The sequence below is a fragment of the Excalfactoria chinensis genome, chromosome 3 (genome assembly GCF_039878825.1).
Source record: "Excalfactoria chinensis isolate bCotChi1 chromosome 3, bCotChi1.hap2, whole genome shotgun sequence".
In the NCBI taxonomy this organism is placed as follows: Eukaryota; Metazoa; Chordata; class Aves; order Galliformes; family Phasianidae; genus Excalfactoria; species Excalfactoria chinensis.
Window position 1 is genome coordinate 21,379,758 of NC_092827.1, and position 25,668 is coordinate 21,405,425.

Sequence of the window (25,668 nt, forward strand, 5' to 3'; positions counted from 1 at the left end):
AGGAGAGCATCCCTCCGCCTTTCCACTCAGTTTGATGGATGTCTGACCAACCTTGCTGCAGAAGCCCATCCACACAAGCCACACAGTATTGCAGGTTGTTCTGAATCTGCTTGGAACGGGCCATTACCCTGTGTTTGAGACTAAATACAGCACAGTTTCCGACACATCTAATAGCAGAGTGCAGCAATTTTCTGGTAATCTGATGACACTCCAGTGATGGCCGATGTATTTGTTGTCATGCTGCTGCACAAACTGCAGTGGGAGTTTAATAAGAATCACTGGCTTTTCTTACACCTTGTTCTCAGCACAGAAGGGAAAGCCTGTTTCTCATTTTCTCTGTTTTTTCACTTAGCCATTTGTCCTTCACAAAGAGCAGCTGCAAATGTTTTTTCTGCACAGGCTATTGGTGAATTAAAGCCCCTGGATTTGTAACTGCCTTAATAGCTGCAGTGCATGAGGGTGGTGCTGTGCAGTCCTTGTCCCACAGATATGGGGAATCTGCTGGTGATACTGGAATGGAAAAACAGAGACCAAGAAAAAAGGTATGCTCAACCCATGCTTTCTTTGGCCAAATCTCGCCTTGCCTTGAACAAAGAATTCAGCACTAGCAGTTCCTGAGGGATTCCTATTGTAGACAGCCTCCTACCGCCCTAGATGCTGTGCACACTTTGGCTTCCTCCTATTGTGCCTCCCACACAGGTATGTCAGGAGAGTCAAGAAACATATTTCATGGATAGGCATTCTTCAGTGAAAATGTGACCTGTTGTTTCTAATAAAGTGAGGTCCATTATTGCTAATACCAGAAATTCAGGTCCTGGTATGAAAGGCAGTGCAAAGCTGAATAGGACACAGCAATATAGCAAGGAAGAAAGGGCTTGATGCAAAAACCATACATACATATAGATGGATGGATCAGCTGCGGTGCCTACTGGTAAGGTCTAATGCTGACAAAATGCTCAGTGATGATGGACATTTTGTTCTCTTTGCTTGCTTTGGAAGTAGAATTGAGGACAGTTTAAGCAAAATGGACACCTACACGTCTGGAGACTGGATGGGATGCAGCCAAGGACTGAGGGAGCTGGCTGACATTGCTGCAAGGCCATCTCTGAAAGGCTGTGGTGGCTGCAGGAGAGTCCTGATGACTGGGGAGAGGCAGACATCAATCCTGCAGCTGGGCTGGGACAACCCCAGACATTCGTGTGAGGGAAACCTCAGCTCTCCCCCTAAAATGCTTTCATTTTCCTACTAACTAATGAGATGGGACCATCTCCACTTTTCTTGCAACTGGCAGTGTAACTGTCCGATGAATCCTTATTCTTCTGAAGCCTTTCTTCACAAGGTTTGTGATTCCTCTGAAGACCCATGCTTCAGCTCAGCCACCTTTCTAACTAACTGTAATGGAAAACTCATGCGGGGAGCCCCACAGGTCATGTTTGGCCAGGCTCTGTGTTTATATTTACATCTCCCAAGCTGAAGGAAGCAAAGTACCGGTGCTACCATTCAGTTCACACGAGACCAGAAGCCAAAATTACTTTTCTGCTGCTTTCTTCTAGCTTTCTTTATAACCCTTTTCTCCTCCCTAGCTGCATTTAGCTAGTTCCTTTGGCAAAAATGCCTTTTTCACTACTACTGATAGAATGAAACATTGCTTTGAACACTCCCTTCCCTGAGGAACTTACAGTCTGCTGAAAAGAAGACGTTGCAAAGTGAGAAAGTCAGGATGTTCCCATCTATTTAATGTGCGTGACTCCAGTTCACCTTGACGAAGGAGGCAAATCGATCTCTGTATGAGAAATTGCATCTCCAGAAGTGATGTCCTAATGCATCTAACTGGCAGCAGGTTTGATACCTTTAGAAACTAACACACACTCCTGCTACCTCCCCCGAGCAGCTTAGCCCTGTGTCCCTCCTGTAAGGACTGGCTGTGCGTTGTCCATCTGGCTGTACAAGCGATGGCTTCCACCCTTAGCTGCTCCTTGCCCGCTTCATTTTGCTGATCTCAGGTTAAAAGCAGAACATATTAAATGTCTTAATTTTAAATAGGTATGAGCAAGAGACACTCTTGTAAACTCTGGAGATTATGTACTGTAATCCTGCTATCGCTGTGCCCATTAGAGAAGAGTCTCTAAAAGTTTCTGTATGGAAAAATAGAGAACCACAACATCAAGAAATGGAGCAACAGCCCACGGAGAGTAAGAGCTGCTCCTGCAGCTGTCCGCCAGAGACACGCAGACAGCACAGGTTGCAGTTGCCCATCAGGCCTTTAACAAGCAGTCATCGCAGAGGGGCAGACTGCTGATGTCAAGAGACAGCTGGGCTCACTGCAGCTTTATTTTCTGAGCCATGAAACTCAGTTATTTGTGTGTAAAGGATTTGTGCAAATGGACTATTTGACCGTAGACATAGCAACCACTACAACATTTATTAGTCATTTAATAGTGAAAAAAGCAGAAACACAGAAGTAGTTGGAATCCAAAGTTTAGGTGGTTACTCATTTTCTGGAAGCGTTTCCTTTCACTCACACTCGTTGAAATATTCAGAAGGAAAAGAAAAGGTGAATCAGTCATCTCATTCAAAACAAACCCCTTCTTAAGTAAAGCAGTGAAGTGGATCGATACTTTGGGGATAAACATCTATGGCTAAGATCATACCTACTGTACCATGCTGAGCGACAAGGAGAAAAAGACAAGAAGAGAAACGTGTTGTTCCATGATGCACAATGGTCACTTACACATTGGGCTTCTTCATTTCCTGCTGCTGTTTTTGGCAATACATATAATGAGGTCATAATCTAAATTGACTTCCAACCTCCTTAGGAGCCTTTCTTTGCTAAACATGCCAAGTGACTACCATTGGGTAAAGTGGCAGGGCAGGCAGCTTCTGGGTTTAGTTTTCTTGCTTCCCTTCCTTCCTTGATACTGGTTCCTCATTTCTGTGCATACTGGAGGTCTGCATAGGCTGCAGGAAAGAGAAGACATGACCAGATATTCAGGATCTTGAGAAATCACCATAAAGGCGTGATGGAAGGACACAAGAGACCCTCTGCGTTCCATTTGCACTTGCAGAACTTCACATCCAGGAGATGTCATTGCAATGGAGCTCTGCAAGGGGCACACTCCTGTTTGAATCGGATGGGAACTGGAGTCAGATTTGAGAGGGAAGTTTACAAAGTGGTCCTGCTTTCCCAAGGAGCAGACACAATCTCCTTGCTCCAAGTATTTCTGCCTTCCCTTTGTGTGACGTGTCTTCATATTTAGGACAACATGACATTTAAAAAATGAGCCAGAATCCCAAAAGCCAGGAGTAGCAGGCTTTGAAAATCACTTCAACCCACTGCTTAGTGGAATTACTTCCTTCTGCCCCAAGCTGAATGCAGTTTTTGCTCCAAGGGCCAATAATTTTGCCTTAGGGAGGATGTTTTCTCCTAAGGGAAAGTGCTCTGTGCTGACCCTAACCAAACAAGAGATGGACCCCTCCGTTGTGAAAGCTGTCCAAACTTACAGCACAATGTAAGCATTGTGCAGCTGAGGTGTGCTCTGTGCTCTTCAGTGGCAACTGAGCGCCGTCCATAAGATTATTTGAAGCTCTCAAGAAGCTGTCAAATATTTCAGAGAGCTGAACAGAGTTGTGCAGCTGAGATCAGTAACAAACCCCAGAGGAGATGTGCTCAGTGCATTTTCCCATCTATTACATTGCTCTGCCCCTGCAGCGGACTCCAGAGAGAGCCTCTGACCGCCTCTTACGGTCACTGAGTCATTTCACTGCAATAGATGACCTCGCTAGCTGGAAATGCTGGAAAGGCTCTCCCTGCACTGATACAGCTGTGAGTCACGTTAATCCCTGTTTTCATGGGTGAGGATGCACCACACCCAGCCTGCCCACCACGCTCTGTTGGCTTTGGTCTTCCTTTGTGTCCCGTTGCTTTCCTTAGAGCACTGAACCGATACAGATCTGTGTATTTTTCACAGTCCATGGATGGAAAAAGAGGAGACCAAAAGAAAATAAAGCAAAACCCTTCCAGCTGTGGTTTAGATTCCCTGCTGGCAGCAATCGCTGGCTTTGCAACTTGTAGGCAATTACCAGAACCAGCCAGCAATGCTCTGGCAGGTCCCTGGCAGAGTAGGAGGACAAGGTGTCCCGGAGCAGGAACAAAGCTGCCTTCTGCACGACTTAAAGCTTAGAGGCAGCCACTCTGGCAGCAAGGACACAGAAAGGCTTTCTGGTTTGAGCACAGCTGACACACATGGTTTGGCACACCGTGTAATCAGTAACAGAAGAAAAGTCCCATCAGCCAAGACTCCACCACAAGGCAGAGCTGCGATCCGACCAACCACGTGGAGGAAGGGGCCCAACGCATCTTTGATAACTGCCCTCATTTCCCTTAGATGGAGACAGCAGGCAATTCCCCTTGTGAAATAAATCCTTAATGCTCTGCCTGCAAGCCCTCGGTGACACTTCTCTCCTTAGCTTCAAGTCCACAAGACATTCCTCCTCCAACTTTGATTGTTAGTTCACCTCTGTTGCTTGTGCTTCCTTAAAGCTCAGCTCCCTGCTGGACAGAGATGCAACTAAACAACACTCCATTATCAACAGGGTAATTCATATGCAGTAATTACAAACTGGGCTATTAACACTTCTATGCGTTATGGCACAGGTGAGCTTTAATCGGTTTCTTGGGAGGCAAAGTGGCTTCTGACGGGGAAGTTTGTCCTTATTTGTAGGAAGCAGAATAAGGAAGGAAGGAGCTCATAAAGGAATAAACAGAGCAAGTACAGCCCGACTTTCTGCTAAAATGTTAAGGTATCTGAACAGGGATAGGACAAATAGCAAAGGATTTGGGAAGTAAGTGTAAATATCTCCGACAAGAAGTATTACCAGCCATGGAACATCCAACCTAAATGTTCCTCCAGATCTCCAAATGAAGGTGGGACAGTTCGTCCAAGAAGCTGAGCTTCATTTACTCAGTTACTCCTCACAAAGACAGAAGAAAACAGCGTTAATTTAGTGGTGACTGTGCAGTTAAATGTGGCAGTTTGAGTGGTGGAGCCAGATACAAAGAAAAGACATAAAGAAATTTCAGAGAAAAATTGCAAACAGATGAGTGCAAAGCAGGGGAGATGAACATCCCATGTTCCTGCTTGCACCTTTCCCAGGCTCCGGAGCAAAGGTGAAAGGTTTGCTGCACCCAGTGGCAAAATTTCAGTGTGGATGCCACTGAAAGCAAGGAATACTTGCTTTGGGTGGTAAAAATCCAGCTAAGGTCCAGATAGTTTGAAATTGTAACGTAGCTCTCATGGACTGTACTCAGATGAAGCATTCGGGAAAAGAATATCTAGCTCAGGAGGAGGAGGAATGCCTCGCAGGACAGCCTAGGAGGTATTAACAACAGAGGAAACAGAAGCAGAAACATTTTGGTGCCATCCTTTGCACCTCATTGCAAACACGGAGGTAGCTGGGAGGACAAGGTTGTGCTACTTATCCTATTATTGCACACGTGTTTTTAAAAAGTTCAGGTTTTGAACCATTTACTTTCAGGTGACATTTACTTCTGTCACTCAGAGTTCACAGATGCAAAGCTCATATGCTACTGACTTGCCTCTGGCTTCCAACTGCAGCAACTCCTGTGCAGACACAACTTGGGCAAAGTCCTGAGTACTTCCCTCCACTTGCCTGGAGGAGAGAAACTACTTCAGCTGTTTCCTTCATAAACAAGGTCTCTTCTCATTCTCTGCACTGCCACAATGAGAATAACTTGCCTTGGAGGAGCCCTCTGGATACCATCCCCACTCAAAGCAAGGCTAACTAACTGACATTGCAGCAGGCTGCCCAGGGCCTGGCCGGCTGAGCTTTGAATGTCTCCAAGGATGGAGATCCCGTGGCCTCTGTGGCCACCCCGTGACACTCCTCAACCACTCACTGTGAAGAATTTATCTGAGTTTCCCTTGCTGCAACCTGCACCTTTGTCCTTTCCTTTTTCCCCTTGTCTTCTTACCGTGCCCCCCAAGCAGAACCTGGCTCTTCCTCCTGAGGACAGCAGCAAGGCACTCCCTGAGCACTGCACCTCCCTGGCAACCTTGGTGCTCCTCGTGGTAGGCCAAGGACCTGGAAGCACAGACACTTTGCCTATAGGCGCCCTCACAATGTTAGGACATTTAAAGACTTTAACTATGCTAAGTACAGACAAACCATGACAGAATACCCCGAGCTGCCCAAAGGTGAAGGGGAGCCAGTGGGAATGGCTGCCCCCAACTCTTGTTAAGGATCTTGTTACTCAACCTCTCTCCCTCAGAATTTAATCAGGGGATGCTGCCTTCAGTTCTTCCATTCTTACACTGCTAAAGTAGGATTTGATCTGGGATCTTCAGTTTCAAAGGACAAAAGAGTCAAGACCTCTAAGTTAGCATCTTGCAGACCGCTTCATTTCCTACCTGGATGACATTATTTTTAGAATGTGTTCAGTCTCCTTATGACCCGGTGTCTCTGTGCTGTGCCATGAATGATTAACGTATAACCTTTCCCCGGGAGGAGCCAGCATCTCAACAGCCAGCAAAGTTCTTTACTTGAAAGCAAGAATCCACTGGTAGGCATGGAAAAGTCTCCGCAAACTTGGAGGTGAAACTTACAAAAAGTATTAAAAAAGAGAAGCAGTGTGACATGGGGACAGAGCCGGTGCCAGGAGAAAGCAGCTTCTGCAGGCCCCAGTGATCCCAATGGCTCTGTCTGAAATGCTTGCCAGGTTCGTGTGGCTGTCAAGAGACGTGACACTCATCTCAGAGGGAGCACTGGGTTATGATTCACGCCTCTGTTTTTTCACAGAATCATTACAGTAGGAAAAGAGATCATCTAGTCCAGGCATCAACACATCCCCACCACCCTAACCATGTCCCGTGTACTGGGGTCATGGAAACGTTGGCATGGGACAGGGAAATAAGTACTGCACTCTGCTTCTTCTGGGCTGCAGTGTGACCAGCTGCTGTCCTGACCCATGTACGTGCCCATGAAGTGATGCAGGACTTCTTTTGATCTGTTTCTCACACTGTTGGTGCTCCCCAAGGCTCACACTGTGGGCTGTGCTCACTCATCTTTGTCTGGTATAGAGCACAATCAATACCAAATGCTATTAAGCAATTACAGCCATTCGTATGTGCTGAGCAGCTGATGCTGTATTACAGTAATAATCACAGCAGACCTTTAGACTGATTTGAGATTTAAGCTGAGTTCAATGATTTCTTTCCTTCTCCCCCACCTGGACGTACTCATCCACCTCCACCTGGACAATGCTCTGAGTAGTCCCGAGTACCAGAACACACAGATCTGTACTCCAATCATTTTTACCCAAACAGCTCCTACATTCCCCCCGAATGGCAGCTCCCAAGCTGACTGGTGTAACTGGGGCCAGATGCGGCACCTAATCCATAATACAGGACACTCTTCCTTTTGTTCTTCTCTTCCTTTACGACCCTTCTTCTCACACTTACTCTTCATTGTAAAGGCTTTGCAGCAGTGAAATAAAGGACATTATTTCACTCATCTCCGCTTTGCAAACTATAACTCTGCAACACTCTGCGTATCTGTAACTGTACTGTTATTCTGCTAGGACCTGCCGTGGGTGTTCCAAGCACAGAACAGGTGCTCTTTTCACCCCAGAATTGCCCTCCTGCTCAGTTCCCTTTTGTAGGGGATCCAAAGAAGGCACCGTTTGCTGCCCCACCACCTCCCTTGTGCCGCCAGTAGAGGGCATCCTGCAATAGCAAGATGCGCTCCCCCACTGTGATGCTCGCCCTTTATATTGGGGCTCACAAGAACACGCTGAAGCAGGCAGTAGGGAAAAAGACTTCCTCACAGAAGGGTGGTAAAGGGTGGAGATTTTGGGTTGCTGTGATCGGTTTATGGGGTTCTGCTTGTTTGGTTGGTTTGGGATGGCATACATTGGAAGAGACCCAGGAGGTGCTCTGGGACGGGTTGGATTGGCCCTGGGCAACCTGATCTGGTGGGGGGCAGCTCTGCCCATGGCAGGGGGTTGGAACTGGTTATCTTTAAGGTCTCCTCCAAGCCGAGCCATTCTATCATTCTATGATTTCTAGCAGTGGGCATAGCCAGCACATTTCCCCAACATCTGGGGAGTTGTACTCAGTGCAGAAACCAGAGTGAGATGCTACGAGGACTTCTCAGCTCGGGGGATGTTTTTCACAACAACTTTCAGAGATCTTAAAAAAAAAAACCAACAAATTAAAAAGGAAACAAAGCTGATAACAGCCGATAATAGTGACGCCATCTGTATGCACAGGAGGTATTTCCTGGTCTTTTCTGCAAACTCATCACTATTCCAGTGAGCAAAAGTTGATTTGCATCAGAGAGGCTGCAGCAGCTCAGTGCACCCTGAGCAGCTCCCAGCACTTCCCCGTGTGCTGTGGGAAGCAAAACAAACTGGGAAATGAACAGAAGATGTTTCAAAGAGGGAATCCTTTCCAAAGGCACAGAAGCATATGAGGAACTTAGCCCTAGAAAGGCCCTGAGGCATCGAGGTCCCATTGACTTTAATGGAAGTAATGTATTTAAATAAGTATGCAGGCTACAGACTGCCTTTTTTTCCCCCAGAGGCTCCTATTTTTGTGGTATGATTTGAGATGCCGCTTTCCTACAGCAGCTGGTAAAATGGCACTCTTAGCATTTAGTAAACATAGGCTTCTAGTGGCAGGTTGAGTAGCTCACGAAGGCAGGTTTCCTGCTTGCTCAATGGGATGTGACACCATGTGGCCAGGCAGCCAGACAAATGCTGCAGTACTTCACTACGCACAGAACATATGTCTCTCGCTTTCTCTTTATATACTTCCATCAGGTAATTTATCACCACACAGTGTTGATTACCAATCTGTGCTGGCTAATCCTAGAGGGAAGGCTGTGAATGTGGCAGAAACAGTGAAATCGTGCCACAATATTTATGCATTCCCCTTCACACCAGCTCAGGAGAAGCGAAAACAAAGACAGAGCCAACTCATAGGGGACTGCATTTTTATGTGAATGCAATGCAAAATGATCCTCCTTTCCTGTTCTTGCACAGCTGCCCCATCCCTGTTTGTAAAACAACAGGGCTCCCTTCTGCCTCTTGCTGTGAAGCAATTCTTCCCACCAGGAAAGTTAGGACCTGTCTGCTCATGGCTTCCACCACACACGGTGCCACTGTGGCACCTTTCCTCAGCAGGCAGGAGGTTCATCTTTCACCTTTAAAATCTTTCCAAAAGCTACAGGGCAGGTTCCTGGAAAAGGTGTTGCCTTGCCATGGGCTGGACTTGGAAGAAACAAGGTCAAAGAATGTGGCTGCTTCACTCCAGGCAGCGTGTTTTCCCTCTCTGCTCTGTCTGCATCACCGCAATTGGTCCCCTTTGGAATTCCACTCTCTCACTCCTCCTGCTCCACAAGGCATGGGGACAAGATAAGGTGATAAGTTTGAGGGTTGAGGTAAGGATTGAATGGCGAGAAACAAAGACAAAACCCACGCCAACTTCTTGCCATCCCTGGTACGTTATGATCAGATGATTACAAAATATCTTTCTCTCCTCTTCAGTTATTTCCAACTAAAATTGGAATTCTGGTGCTGTTCTCTAAGGGAATGACTTCACACACTAATCCCATCTCTCACTGCAGCCACCCAGGACTGGGACATCTGGTTGTTGCTGTAGGGAATGCAATCCCCCTTGCTTGGCAATGATGCAGTTTCCTAGCATTGTCATCTGCCAATATTCCTACTTTTTACAGCCATTACTGAAAGCACTATTAATGGGCTACAAGTCTTTGTAGTCCCTGGGCGCTCAGCTTCTCCTGCTCATCCACATTTGTTCTACTGAAATCAAGGAATATTCAGACTTTATTTTGTACGTCCTTCTACTTTAACGGTTTGAAACTTTGAAATTGGGCCCAAGTTCATTTCTTTCAAAGCCAGTTCTTGCAAGGTCTTGATAGCTGCAAATAAACACCTTTGCTGGTTCAGCAGTTCTTGGCAAGAGGGTGACAATGACGGTGTGAAGTTAATCTCATGTACCAGCACAATTCTCAGCAGCACTTTCCCAGCAAGAGAGAGATCTCCGTAATTGAATCACCTCCTGCACTGTTTTCTAGCAGGTTCCCAGCAGAACCCACACTGTCAAAGCAATTTTGCCTATGATTTATTCACATTTCCCTTCAGCATCCAGCTTGCTTCTACATGTTTGTTTTTTTCAATAATGCATACCCTTTAACTATTTATTCCAGTCACACAACACACATTTTTATCAACTTGTGCCTCAACACAGCAATCAAACATCAAATGTAGAGGCAACCCCTGGAAAACTCCACCAGGTTTAGGGCTTTAGGGGGTCTCTTTGCCCTCATTTTGGTTGTAGAAGGCCTATAAGAAGCTCCAGCACCTGTTCAATACCTGATCAGTCGGATGAAATAAACAATGCAGAAAACTTCCTTCAGCGTTGTTCTCTGCTTTTGCATTACCCTCTGCAAGCCCCCCAACCCAATACCAATGTGCCCACAGCCTGAGGTGCCTCGTGCCACAGCAACACAGTGCTGGGGGTGCTCACATCAGATCTGCTCTAAGAACAGCTGTGCTGGGCAGCCATGTTTTCGTGGCCTCTTCGAGTTGAACAGAAGCATTTGCCTCCCTCCCTCTCCACCACAAAAACCTGCAGGGCTCAAACAAAAGAAGTGACCTGTTCAGCTTACTTACTAAGTGAGATCTTAGTGGAACAGTTTGCAGGTTGGTCATTCAATCTTTGCAAACAGGCACTGAAACTGTTTTTTTTCTCCGTGGCCTGCTTCACATGAAACCCTTCCAGGCCTGTGGCAGCAGCTGGTCTTTTTTCAGCCCCCCAGCTTTTACAACACCAAAGGTCTGTTCAGAGGGCCCTGAGGATCCCAAGCCCCCAGTCACAGTTGTCTCTATGAACAGAACAGCAAGCAGCCAGTTGAGGCAACCCAAAGGCTGGTATTTGCCACAGGCTGGGTAGTGAATTGGAAGCAGAATAAGGTACAGAGGCCCAGGATCAGCCCATCAGGTTGGCTGCTGGTTATGGTGTAGTGACATCCAAACCCTTACAGCTCTCATCCACTTGGCAGTTGCTGCTGAGACTGTGGAGGAGTGCCTGGGAGCCAGCCTTCTGACCTGCAGGTCTGAAGGCTATTGATGCTGTACATCTTCTTTGGCCAGGTTAGGGCTGGAGCACCCTGGGCAAGGCTGAATTGATGTTACAGCCTTTAAGGAACAACCGGCAGATTTGGCTCAGCATCCACAGCACTGCGTTGCCCTTGGTAAGCCTTCTGAGCCCCGTTCAGATGAACACTTATTTTCGCAGCCGAATCTGCACATACAGGAGAAAGAAACCGCTTAGCGGTCATTTGGAGCTCCCTGCCAGAAGAGATCAGAATAGACCAGAATGACACGAAACCTCTGAGCCTTTCACACAGAACGCAAAACCCATTTCCTTGCTTGAGGTTTCTCGTACTAAGAGCCAGCAAACCTGAAGACAGCTGTATTTTAAGTAGTTCTGTTTTCAGTAAGTCCATCATCGAGCTGTCTGAGCCTGCTGCTTAAACCACACAGGGCTCAGAAGTGATCAATCAAAGGGCAACGGGAGCTATAAAGAAATGGTAAAAGTGCTCTTCTCACACTCTGGAGAGAGGTATCATCCCATTCTATAGACGCTTGGGGTGCTCCGCTTTCACTAATCCCACTGGGAGGTTTAATCCATTGCTCAGATAATCATTTCTGCAGCCAGGCAATGGGTTCGTGTTCGGCCAAAGGTTTCTGTGTGGAATTTGATACCAAATCTCTGGCATGCTAAATTTCTCCAAATATCCGCATCTGCCCTTTGGTCAAGACAACTTCTTCTTGGCGTTACGCAGGAATCAGTAATATATTACATCTGTACAAACCCACTATAGAATTCAGGCAGAGATCATCAAAAGTGTTTTAATGATTAAACCATGTCAAACATTAACAACGTAGGTATACTCAGATGAGCCAAGAGTTTATTTCTAGCACATTTAGACAGCCTATTTGGAACAGTATAGCTGCTGTACTGAGCTATGTAAAGACTCTGCAAACCAGTACCTAGAAATGAAGACACACACACGAGCTTCGATAATGTAAACATGACAGACACTGTCTCCTTCAAAACAAGGAATGAAAACCCACAAGGCTAGCAGGAAAAACTTATTAATTCCCTAAGAGATGTGCAAAAAAATTTTTAAAAGGTTTAATTTAAAAAAAAGAAAAAATTAAACAAGTTAAAACTGGCATTTATATAAATATCAAAAATAGCTAAACTTGAGCAATAACCAACTGAACATCTTGCACAATTCCATTTCTCAGAGCTTAATGAATGTGACATTCATAAGCCAGGCTCCACCACGGCAGATACCAGAGTAACGTCCCAGCAACAGATCTCAGCATTGCAGCTGGCTCCTCCTATGTGCAAGGCAACATTTTACAGGAGCAACTTTAGAAGCTCTCTAAACAAATCCTCGGATAACAAGCCAAGACTTTACTGGTGACAAACACAACTGACGCTACAGAAGCAGACATCTCCAGCACATTTCAGTAACAATAAAACATTACGTACGACTTAGACCATTTAATTTTGCTTGTTTGGGAAAAGACGTTTGTCAGGCACGTTTTAAAGATGAACGTAGGCTACATGAAGACCAACACGGATACCAACTTCAGTACAGACGATTCCATCAGAAAAGTGTCCTTCTGTCTTCGTTTTTAAATACACTTCTGGATATGTTACAGATTTAAACAGTAGCTCTTAAAGTGTGGATATGGCTATGGGAACAACACTCGAAATTCTGCCAGTTTCCATATTAAAAACCACTCTTCATTAAGCATTTAAGAATTCCCAGAAACAAGAAAAGGGAAAGTAAAAGATGGGTCCACCCTGTATATACCCTAAACCTTAGAGACAAGTATTTAAGCCTTACTGGACTGAGTAAGCGCCAATTAATCTTACAGCAGTGACGTACTTCAAATAAAAAAATAAGATCTATTAAAAAGGTAAAATAACTTTCCCATCTGGTTTGTGACTGTTTAGTCAGTTAAAGCCAAATATACAAAACTAAACGCACCATTTCTGATTTCACTGTCTCCCGTAAGAGATACTGAACACCGTGTATCGCCTACAGACCAGTAAAATGATCATGGATTCTTCTACGTGACTTTTTAATAAAAAGTCAGTCAACCAAAAAGCTGAAACATACCCCAATTTTTAAACCAGCCGTAAGCTTTGGGCCCTGCTTTTGAATTTAAGGCATGTGTGTTTAACTACTGAAACCAGCATCGTACAAATCACCTCTACAATCACATGCATGATCTACAGTAAAAAAAATGGAGTTTAGATTACAGTGTTTTCAAATTGTGAATCATAATTCAGCACCTATCGTATTGACTAGTAAGGCAACAGCAGTGTCGTATACTACAATAATACTCCCTTCCACAGTCTATAGCGGGGTCAGTGACAGCCCAGAATTACTTTTAAACTTCAACCTACTTGTATGTTCTGTATACAGTTTCTAGGGTGTTTGCACTGGTTAAGTCCTACATAAGTCACACTATTCTAGGCAGGAATAGTTACAGTAGCCATTAGAGTATTAGTGCACAACTCTTATTGTGCTTTTACAATCAGATGATTTTGTTGTTGGGGTTATCAAAATGGTTTTTCAGTTTGGTCTTCAATCCTTCCTTTGTTTTCTTTGTTTCACATTGTTCTCGAGGGAAGAAAAGCTGTTTGTGTACCCGTTCACAGTGGCTGTAGAGCCATTCTGATACTCTTTCCTCCTCGAGGATGCCTTCTTGTTGTAAGTCTAGAATATACGGAAAGACACATGGTTTTGCTTAAAGAGATTTCAGACAATTTTCTCACAGCAATTCAAGAAGCACAGAAGTAAAATTGCATCCTTCATTTCCAATGGCCTTGCGCTGGCGGCAGAGTCTAACAAGCTAACATTTTTTGTGTATGAGGCTCTATTCCATGTTTCATTCATCACAAGAACAGAATTAACTCAGTGGCAAAGAACAGGGATTGCTGTAGCATTGGTAGTACAATGTTAGCAGTAAATTAGAAGCAGGAAAGCAATTTTATGAGCAGACTATGGCACAAGAATATATTCAAAATGACAAGGGAGGAGGGAGGTTTGATGCACTGCAGGTGACTGTCTCCAGCAGTGCCAGAACGAGAACTGGGTAAACAAGAACAGCAAGGGCAGCTTCAGAGACAGAAATATGAAACAAATTTGCTGCAGTGCATTTGCAAAGCAAGAAAGAAGTGAAAACTAACAGCTTGCAGGAGACTCGGGGCACAAAAATTACCGACAGTCAAAAAACACACGTGACTTAATCTTTGTCAAAGGGGTTCAACTGCCTGATGAGAACGCATTTCCAAAGTGTGCACGTGAAGGAAAGTTAAAATATGAGTAATGCTGATGAAGGAAGTAGAGTCACATTTGGAACATACGATCATCTTTAATTAGCAGGTTCATATGCAGGAAGTGATTTTAAGAAATACCAAAAGATCAGAAAGGTGACGCCTACTACGTTCCTTCCTGCCACGGTCACTCTCACCAGACCTGAAAATGTTCAGCTCTTTAAAGAGACATTTAAACCAGGTAATGCAGCTTGTCTGGGGTCAGTAGATTGTATGGGTTTCATTTCCTGAAGATGGGTACATCTTTGCCCAGAGCCTGACTGTGACCTACTCTGAACAACACAGACTGAATCTACATCTGTTCAGACATGAAACAAATGCCACAGTAACTCAATTCAAAGTGCTAATTTCCATATTGAAAATGCTTATAAAGGTGAACCCAAACCAGATTATTGTATGCTGATAGTTACAGGTGCTTCCCAGGAAATAAACGAAGCATTTACCCTCGTAAGAATAGTAGGGAACAATTCCCTTGTGCACTTCAGAGGTTCACAGGCTGCTGTTTTATCTCAAAAGGAAAACCTGTTTCCTAAGTTCAGCTCCTTCCCTCCCTTATCTATAGTTAAAACTGCATTCATAAAATGTGTTTCTGTGATACTCTGCTTACAGAGATTTGTAGTAGTTCTGACTTTTGTAGACAACACACCTGAAGCTCTCAACGTTGTGGGTAGACCAACAACTATAATACATTAAAAATGCATGCATGTTGCTGGAAGGAAAAGGGTATTTCAGGCAGGTCTTTCTGTAAACCAGCTTTCCAATGATACAAAACTAGCAGAATGCTACAAAGAATCTACAAATATGACTTTTACCTGAATGTAGAAATTTGTGAAGAGGATAATCAATGAAATCATATAAGAAATCTGGAAATACAGCCACCCCTGAGGAAACGCACATGGCCAAACAACACCACAGCTGGTCTGGAAGATTGTCAGGACAAACTGAATCTGGGGAAAGAAATAACAAAACAGAACAAAACAAAACAAAAACCAGAGCACGTCAGAGCAAGAAGGGAAAAAGCCATTATCGACCGAAACCTAATTAGGCGTCTCCAAAATGAGTCAAAAAAAACCCCTAATTTTGATGCATTTATCTTCTCTATTTTACTAAAACAAAATAAACACGATTTAGCAAGACTTTCAGGTTGTGATATTCTGTTGCTTAAGTGATTTTATTTAATATTGTTCCATTTTAGAGCATTAGTGTAACCTACATAGAATCGGTTTATAAGCGCCCTAGGGAACAAAGCCCACCACCTCCCAAGGGAGAGCTCACCAGGGTTTGGCTCTGCCAGCCTAACACAGAAGCTCTGCTAAAAATCCAGGGTCACCTCTCCCACAGGCTGAGACTACCCTATATATGGATCCAGTGAAAGAATTTTAAGTCAAAAACCGCACATACGAAGCAGAGAAGCTGGGAGAGTGGGGGCATGGAAGAGGTAAGAGGTTCATTACATCTGATTTAATTTTCTCTTTTGGAAAAAAAAAAAACAACAAACAACAACAGTTTGGGCCTATGTGCTGCAAAGGCCTTCAGGCAAAAAATTCATCCTTACACGAAGGCTACCAGATTAGGGAATGTTTATTTAAAAAGAGAAAGACAGCTCTGTTCTGCTGTTTTGCTGGCCTACTAGTTATGCATGCAGAGCAGGCAGGGAAGTGGAAGTGCTGTGACAATAGCCAGGGGAGCAGCTACACCGCAGAGGCAGTTGCACTCTGCAGCGCTCAGACAGCATAGATGAAGAACAGGGCCTAAATCTGGAAGGGAAACAAAACAAAACAAAGCAACCTGCTAAACCACACAGAACTCGACTGCGCTTCGCCGTCCTTCTGCAGGAAACGGTGCTCAGAAAAAAGATTCTGAGAACTGAATTCTGAATCGCTGATGATTACCAGCAAGTGCTACTAAACCTAATCACAGGTCTGAGAGGGGACAAAAAGAATCATAAAAGAAAACAATCATTTTAAATAGCTCTAGGCTTTGTCTTTCCCATCAATAAAATGGGGAGAACAAAATGCCTATGCACACTTCCCTGTGCCGCTCTGACAATGTTATACACATCAGAACATGTAGCATCACTGCAGCACGTGCCTCGCTGCTTAATTTCAGTGCTCTTTTCGCCCCCAGTTCACAGCATTCAGGCTTTATCTCTGTACACCCAGGAAACGATACAAATGGAAGCAACAGGCACAGCGCAGAATTACAAGAGAAAAAAAATCTGCCCATTTAAAGTGCGGAAGGAGACCAGAAATATTGAACAGTTTTTAATAAACCATTTGCAACTGCATGCAAAAAGTGGGACAGAAAATCCATTGTCCTGCAGGACTAGAATGAAGGGCCTTGTTAGTTCCAGACTGTGTAGCACACTGCTTCTGCTCTGCCCTCTTAGCATTAGCTTGAGCAACAAGCACTCTGACGGGCACCCTACCTACACGAGCTCCTCCTCTCTAGCTCCCAGGTCCCCAAAACCCCAGTGCTGTGATTCCCAAACACCTCATGCCACACAGCTTGGGGAGATACAGAAAGATCCTACTAAGCTGCTCAGCACTGATCTGCGTATGCCATCCGTTCCTACCTCCCTTTTGTCCTGAAAACAGCACAAACTGAGAGGCAGAAGCTGGATTTCTAAAGCGGTTTGTGTGCATGAAGATGTAAAAGCTTTTTGATTTTGTTTCCCCTTCTGCCCACGCCAAAATTTTCTGTTGGTAAAGGCAAAAAGATCTCACTGAGAATACAGGAACTTGCTGAAGCACCACAAGAGCTCATCACTCACCAGCTGCCCCTGAGTGATGTACTTCTTCCACCACAGATAAGGACGCATCGCTGGAACAGCCGACAATCCATAGTAGGAGTACATGAGGACATGGATAAAGCTGTTCAGTGTGGCACCAAAATAAGCTGAAACAGCGAAGGAGAAAGTACACTGAATTACCTGGAAAATGCTGTTTCATGGAAACAAAAGCTCAAAATGTTACTATTTAATATATGATTTCTCTTAGAACAAAGGCAAAAAACTCCACTCTCCTGAAACTCATGTTGACTCAACTGAGTGTTTGAGATGCTTTGCAACTGTGTGCGAAAACAGCCTTCTGATTAGTTTGCTCTATTTATTATTTTTCTGCACTCCGTCTTCTCAATAGAAAGCTGATAAAAATGAGTCATGTAAACATTCCCAACAACCCACAGCTTCTCCAATCTAATTTTAGGCCAATTTCACTTTCTGGGAGGGAGTTTATTTGGTCATTTATAAGCAAAAGCAACAGGCATCTCCTGAATGTGAAAGCTAACCATTCCATTTATCCTCATTTGCAGCACCTTTAGTCATCAAGTAGATTTCAGTTTTAGCTTAGCACCAAACTGTGTGGCACTGGATGATGGCGCATGACACAGAGAATGGTAAGGAAGAAGAAAAACACATCACCAGAAATAGCACAAAAGTATTTTCAAGACCACAAAAACTCAAGATAGACTCTAAGTACTTGCACTTTTGACTGTTCTATAAACAGAGATTGACTTCTTTAGAGGAAAATGTGGTTCTGGATGCACGCTTCCCATAAGTTCAGCATTACTCACTGTTGTGCTGACAACACAAAACAAATATGAGTTTCTATGTTGTTTGGCTAGGAAAGCAGACTCCTGAGCAATCCAACTACTTGGTCTGTATTGCTGCTAGTTCACATCCACTGGATTTCAAATGGCTTCTCTTGGATGAATGCTCGAGAAAGCCAGAATCTATAAGGTATATATCCGAACCACAACTAAACCCTGCTAATACAGTTAGTAAATCAGATGCTAGCTAAAAACTAAGCGCATTAAAGAATCTGGCAAAGTTGCCAGAGGTTAGAAGGATTTAGACAAGAGAGATGTGGAAACTTTTCACTTCAGATACATTCAATCAAGTTCATTAGTGCTCAGGGGACAACAACATTTTAATTGAAATCATTCGTTTTGGTTACAAGTATAAGATGAGATTAATTTGAGAAAGTAACATCTCAGGTGAACTTTACAGATTGAAAGACTATTAGACATCTTGCAGTCAAAACAAACTTCTGGTCCTTACTTGGAAAGAAGTATTGCTTCATTTGAGGGTCTCCAAAAAATGAGAAAGCAAGTCTGACAGGTGCCAGACCTGGACTACTGCAATTAGCAAATGTCACACTGTCAAGCAAAACCTTCAAGCTATACAGTCATGTATTTTCCAGACACTCTGCAGGCATCTTAGTATCTGCAAGAACTAGCTGCAATTCAGCAAAATAGCTTAGTGTCAGAAACAACGCATCCTGCACTTGAAGATACCAGACATGTTTGATTTGACCAAATGAAAATCAAAATAAGGCCTCTGATGCAAGAATATCCTATCATAACCCAGTACTTACAGTGACCACAAGGCACCCAGTTCATAACAAACCACCAAATATTCAGCATCGTTGCATGGTGATAGACATGCAGGACAGTGATCTGATGATTATTTTTCCGCAAAATGAAAAAGAAGGTATCCATGAACTCAATGAGTTTGGAGAAATAGTACCACCAGAGGACACGTATGATCTAGAAAGGAGGAAACAAGTTTTAAAAGCGCTGCACATTCTGACCAGACGATATTTAGCAAACCATGGCAAAAAATGCTGTAGTGTTGCCTGTAAAGGCAAGGTCTGAGAAGAAATCACCACCACACCTTCCCACAGACAGAGAATGGCCACACGGTGGTCAGATACAGACTGAAGACAAACCCTGTTTTTTGAGCTGGGAACACATGAATATGTACATATAATTATTCACTGAAACTATAAATATTAATGAATACACTGTTGATTAATTCTTGTGTCTGACTGTGCATTACCCGTCCATTCTGTGGAAGGAAAAAACACACAGCTTGAACAAAAACTGTATAATCAATACCATTCTGCTTTCCACTTACGTTCAAGGAGACAATGTGAAATGTAATTAGCTTAAAGTCCTGATTGCATTACCTTCATATCAGCTTCACCTCCACTGCGTGTATCCTGACAGTAGAAATTGTATCCTCCTTCCCATACTCCTGTCACCAACTGGGGAAAGCAAAGAACAAAGTGTCACTCAGTGCCAACACCGTGCCTTGCTGTGAACCCACATCCTGACAGAAGCTTTGGGAGACACGTGGTGACAAGGCATCCGTGGACACCTCAATGTGACACGAGGCTGGGTTTCAGCTCCAAGCTCTACCTGAATCATAATGGAGGGGGAATTAATAGAAATCCTTCCAATTGTAGTATAACAGAATGAAAGTAGGAGATGGCGCTCCACCTTATCCCATATAGCACGTGTTTGTTCCTAGCCAGATTCTCCCTTCAGCTGATGATCTCATTGTTGGAGAAAGGGAACAACCAAAGATTACAAACTGTAATTAGCAATGCCAAAGATTACGAAATACAATTACAAACATAAGGTTCTGACTACAATTTTTCAGCTGTGTAACAGAGCAAACCTTTAAGCTTTGCTGTCCTTAACAGTTAACAACCAAGGTGGAATACAGATCCACCGCCAGCTGCCCATGTCCCATCCATTTCCCACAGCTGGTGGATCACGCTGCTGTCCCTGAGCTCTGTGTCTGAGGGGTGATGGGGAACAGGCAGACTGCAAAGGGAGAGGCTGAAGCAGGGGGAGATGGAGGAGCACCTGGAAGGGGAGATTTTGAGGGTGAGACCTGAGAGTAGGCAGTAGGTTCGAGGACGAGATGAGAACAAGTGTCTTGGCTCATGCCGTGGCCAGGAGGCAGCTTGCTATTTAAGCTACATACTTTTAAAACCAAGGAGGATACCCTGGTGGTTCTGGCCTCTGACTTTTAAGAGGTTGCCATCAGTGCTCCTATTAAAGTAATAATCATGACAGAAGAGCCTGCTTGATGTTTATAAAGACGTTTTTTCCTCTTGGAAATAGTATCAGAAGAGGAATAGGTAATTTAGACTGCTGCCAATTGTAAAAAGAATGGGAAGGCAACCTAAATAAAACTTCCAAAAGCAGGGACAGACATCCTGCACAAGTGGCTCGTCCATTCTTGGCCTTACCTTCACTCATGGAGAATTACAAAAGAAAGCTTTGTAAGGCCACGGTTAAAAACTCATTGTACCATAAGTCATCTAAAATAATTAGTTGATTAAAAGACTACAACAACTGGTGCTATTACACGCTGTACAGAACTGTAAGTGGGAAATTAATTCCGAAAGCTACAATAAAGATTATCATTTAAATGACCTTTCCTTAATGTTATTTCTTTCATGGCTCATTTTCTCCCTAATTTACCTTTAAAAATACCCAATCAGTCTAGGTCATTATTTTAGACCTCCTGAAATAGAATTATGGCCACTATTTAGTGGGGGGAAAAAAAGACATCCAGTAATACCATAACATAAAGGCCTGACATTACCTCATCTAATGGAGAAAAATCAATATTACCATGCCACAGTGACAGCAAGGCAGCCTTGTGCATCAGCAGCATACCCAAGCAATTTCTCTATTCAAGAAGCAAAGAGAACTCATCCAGGTACCAGCTATCCTCTCTGGACAAGCCTTACACCAAACTGCTCTGATGGCACTGAGGGAAAGCCTGTAAGGTTTCATGGGTGCCCACTAGTTCATCCAACAGGCCACACTGTGCTGTTAACAGTGCTGCTAAGAGCTTACAGACGTTTTCATACAGTTTTCACAGTTAAAAAGAAGGGTGAGAAATAGAGGGATAATTGCAATGTTTGTACTGTGATTATTCCAGACAGTGAGGGTCAGCCTCCATCTCCTGCTCTTTCACGAATTCCCTCAGAGCACAGGTTAGCACAGTGACATCCAGGGGACTTTTCCTGCACAGATACAGGTTCCCTCCCTAAAGCTTGATAGGATTGATTCTGGACTTTAAAGAATAAAGGCATCAGTGTGGATATAGGTAGCTTCAGTCAAACTTCAGTCAAGTATTCCCGCTGTTTCCAGAAGAGCATACTGTAATATGCTAGGAATTGAAGTGTTATTTCACAGCCATAATGCTGTAAATGATACAAGCAAAGGAACATTTGTAGGAAACAGTAGTATCTATTAACACAGAAATAATATAGTTACTATATATACATATATATATTATTTTATATATATATATATATAATAAATAAATAAAATCAAGCCTTCCTTTCCAAAAGAAACTAAGACATCAAAAGGAGCCATGAGCTTGCTCATACTACTGCCCATGAACCTTGCTTTCAGTAACACACAGCACCCACAGCCAATGGTTTTTCAGAGGAAGTCAGCTGCTCTACCACTATTTTTGCAGCCACAGTACTTTCAGCACATGCTGGAAGGCTTCAGAAAACAACAACAGTGGGTTGCTCTGAAACCTGACGAACAACAGATCCCAAATGGCTGTGTTGTGTACAGAGCCGGGCACATCAATGCACAAAGTGACAAATGGAGCTATTCTCCTATAATGTAGGTGTCGCAAATTGTCAGCAGGTGCATTGAAGTCATTTCTTGTGCTTCCTGTGGCCTGCTCTCACCTCCTGAGCCCTTCTACAGCTGCTTTAGGCCCAAGATGGCCTTTCCTGGCTCCTGGCTGGCTGACCCCAGGAAGTCCTCCAGCTCCAGGTTGGCAGGAGCCCAGGCTTGCTAATGGCACCGCTGATGCACGGCCACAGGCTATCCTCTCTTGAGAAATGAGCCTGTCTAGAAAAGGCTGACTGTAATCATTTTCAGCATTAGCCATTTTTAAATGACACACCAAGAGGACAGCTCCTTCATAATCCAGTTAAAATAGCACCCGGAGTCAATGTTAAGTTCTTCAGCCCCAGGGAAAACACTGCAGTTTGAAGTCGCTTTTGTGCTTAAGTAGGATTCTCTTCCTCCTCTCTAACTTTCATTTTTATGTTATGTTTGTGCCGTGGCTGAGTTCCTCAAAATGGTGCAGCATGTGCTTTTTATCACATCTGCTGCCAAAGTAAAGCAGCGTACCTGCACCACTCTGAACCGCCTGTAGGAGAGGGCTGGTGGGGAAGGATTTTGTGTTCTGACACCAGCGAAGGCCCGAGCTTGGCTACAGGAAGGTGCTTCAGATGAAGAAAGAAGAGATTGCTTTTAGGAAAGTGAACCTTCATCACAGGCCTGTTTCCTCAAATAGGAACTGACAGGGCAGTTGAGAGGAACCTCTCCCACTCTCCTGGGCCTGCCTTGCCTCTTAAATTATCTGGGACAAGCAGCCCACTGCTCTCTTTTGGTAGTACCAGAACATACCCCAGCTTCGTTCAGTCATTAAATGCCAGAATTAATAATTCACACTCATTATGTACATAAAATACTACCTAGAAACCCCAAATAAGAAGTTTAAGATTTTCAGTGATTTTAAAGGCCAAAAAGACCATCAGAAGACCAAGTAAAGAAGAACACAACAGCTGGAGTTAAGCAAATCCCACACTTTTTTTTCCCCCCTGTTACTGCATACAGACATTCAGACAAAAAGGTCAGAAAACCAACTAGATCATCTTTCTCACCATGGCTGGGAGTATGCCTCACTTTAGTATCATGCTTTGGTCACACAACACTTAAACTGAGCTGTGATGCTATGATTCACAAGCTGAACTATGACAGCTATAACTTAGGAGAAACTCCCAGGCAGGAGTTTAATAGCAAGCTATTAAAAAGAATCTATTTTCCGACAGGATATTGAACAAGTTTGTATGTGGTGCTGTTTTATGACTTTCCTCAAACTAGGCCTGATAAAAGTTTAATTCAGCTGAAATGCAAAGAAATACAGTGATGAGGAAGGTACTATAACCGCCCTCTTTTCTGAATGTTCATTGTCATCATCTTAGCTTGAAAAAGAACACGTCATGAAGAGTGACTGATGATCACCCATCCTTCATAGCTCCATTTCAGTGATGTGGTCTGAGTGAGGCTGTTGCTGGCCTTGCACTGCCATGGGTTTTACAGAGGCACTCACTGAAGCCAGCAGATGTTGCTGAAGTTTAGGAATCTGACTTTTTCCCTATCACCTGTCTCCTTGGCTTTCATCCTGCAAACAGCAAGCAGGGTAGTGTTATGTCAGCAAGGCTGTCTACTTGCAATATTTTAAGGCATAAGTCCTTGCTGCAGATCACTGCTTTCCCCCAAGTCACAGAATCACAGGGGTTGGAAGGGACCTCTGGAGATGTTCTAGTTCAACCCTCTGCTAAAGCAGGCTCCCTACAGTAGGTTGCATAAGAAAGTATTTGAGCAGCTTTTTAATATTTCCAGAGAAAAAGACTCCTTGGGCAATTTGTTCTGATGCTTTGTCACCCTCACTGTAAAGAAAACTTGTCATGTTTGTATGGAACTTTCTATATTTCAGTCTGTGCCTGTCTCCCCTTGCCCTGCTGCTGGGCACCACTGAAAAGAGCCTGGCCCCATCCACTTGACTCCCACCCTTTGATAAGCATTGACAAGATCCTCTCTCAGTCCTCTCCAGCCTGAAGAGCCTTGTGTCTCTCAGCCTCTCCCTGTGAGGAAGATGCTCCAGGCCTTTCATCACCTTTGTAGCCCTTAAGTCCAGCACACCATTGCTTCATCAGCAGGGAAGCAGCATGGAATGTCAACAGTAAAGGACATCCAGTGGTCTTCTAAGACAACATAGGCTACAAAAGAGCAAACTCGCTTACAAGATGATCTCTAAAGCACCTTTTTTGTAACTGTCATGAGTTATCATGAGTTTATCATGAGTCGTCATAACACTGCAGCTTTACGTGACAGGACAAGGCCTCAAGTTGCTTCAGAGGACATTTAGTTTGGAAAAACTTCCTTACAGAAAGGGTGGTTCAAACTGATGCAAAGTGCTTTACTTTACAGAGAGCACAAATCTTAATACTCGTCATGTTTTAACTGTGGAGAATTGACAGTATAAAAGCTATTCAGGTGGTCGCAAGTACAAAGAACTTCAGCATAAACTTTTCTTAGTAACCTATTCACTATTAGCAAGGAAAGTCTTATAAAGGCCTGTAATCAGCAGTTCAAATCTTTCCTATTGTTTAAATTTATACAGTAGTTTTCATTTGGAAACTACGAGAATTATTTCAAGTATTCAAGAAAGGAAGATTGGCTATTCTGAGAATTTTATCCATACAGCTGAAGGAAAGTCGGCACTTGTGATATAAAGGTTAAAATAATATGAATTATTGTACAATTATAAATAACCTCAGCATAAACTAACAATGCGGGTATTGTCAATGAAGTCCACAGCAACACTATGTGTTAAACATCAATGCACAAATTCTGTACACACTCCTCACACACTCACATTTAGAATACCCTAAAAGGAAGATAAGAAACAAAGGCTAATAGAGAATACAAACTGTTCTAAGTACCTACTGAATCCCACACTGCTTACCTGAAAGAATTAAGTATCAAAATTCTCAATAATCCAAATCAATATTGCAATTTTGACTAAACTCTTCACTATACAGGAGAAATTGCCTTTGAGTTTAAACCACTTCCTACCTAAATTCACCTCTTACAACACTATAAACTACAAACCTTTAAGAATTACAACTTGCATGTATTTCTAAGCAAACGTTCCCCTCTTCCACTCAAGAAAAGCAGCAGTTTTATTTCTTGTTTGTAATTCCATGTTGAAAGTGAAATAACTCCTTACTAAAAGGAGAAATGCTTCTGGTTAAAAGCAAACCACAATATTCCTACCTTAAAGCCACACACTGCATCATTTACTAACCACATTCTTATTTAAATTGCCATAGTATCCCATTTTCATGTTAATCACAGGCATGCAATCTCAATTACAAGCAGCTAAATTGCTCTATGGAAGCAGAAAATTTGACAGTGCCTAAATCTTCGTTTTGTTAAGGAAGAAAATAAGTACACAGAAAGTCCAATTCAGTTTGAAATCTATTTGTATGTTCAGATTTTAACATTCAAAAACAGATGAATCGCAACTGTCTAGATCTGATTGTTTCAGCAAAATTAAGAGGACACGAGAAGCTACTCCAAGCTTACACAAAGAGATGCAAAGAGTGTGAGTGTGATTAAACACATTTAGTAAAACACATCTTGCACTCCAAAGCAAGACATAGTTTTGCTACCAAGTATGTTGCATAATCAAAGCAATCAAGTTAAGCCTGTCTTCTAGGCAACGGGAGTATTCTCCTCTCAGTAGCGACATCAAAGAGTTGTGTAACATTTTTGCTGACCTTTCCCCACGTTT

The 25,668-nt window shown here is 43.5% G+C and overlaps 2 protein-coding genes across 4 annotated transcripts in view; both read right to left on the reverse strand.

The window, feature by feature from the left end:
* LOC140249535 (glutathione S-transferase 3) overlaps nt 1-25,668 on the reverse strand; it is a 147,067-nt gene that overhangs the window by 66,603 nt on the left and 54,796 nt on the right. The gene's annotated exons all lie outside the window — the stretch shown is intronic.
* Nucleotides 11,994-25,668, reverse strand: part of ELOVL5 (ELOVL fatty acid elongase 5) — a 36,469-nt gene continuing 22,794 nt past the window's right edge. For all 3 annotated transcript variants that reach the window (XM_072332001.1, XM_072332004.1, XM_072332002.1), the window contains exons 4-8: nt 19,439-19,516; nt 18,845-19,016; nt 17,242-17,366; nt 15,281-15,415; nt 11,994-13,848 (exon numbers count right to left, since the gene is read on the reverse strand). In XM_072332001.1, coding sequence (XP_072188102.1) covers nt 13,717-13,848; nt 15,281-15,415; nt 17,242-17,366; nt 18,845-19,016; nt 19,439-19,516 — 642 coding nt within the window. In that variant the 3' untranslated portion in view covers nt 11,994-13,716. The remainder of the gene's footprint in view (nt 13,849-15,280; nt 15,416-17,241; nt 17,367-18,844; nt 19,017-19,438; nt 19,517-25,668) is intronic.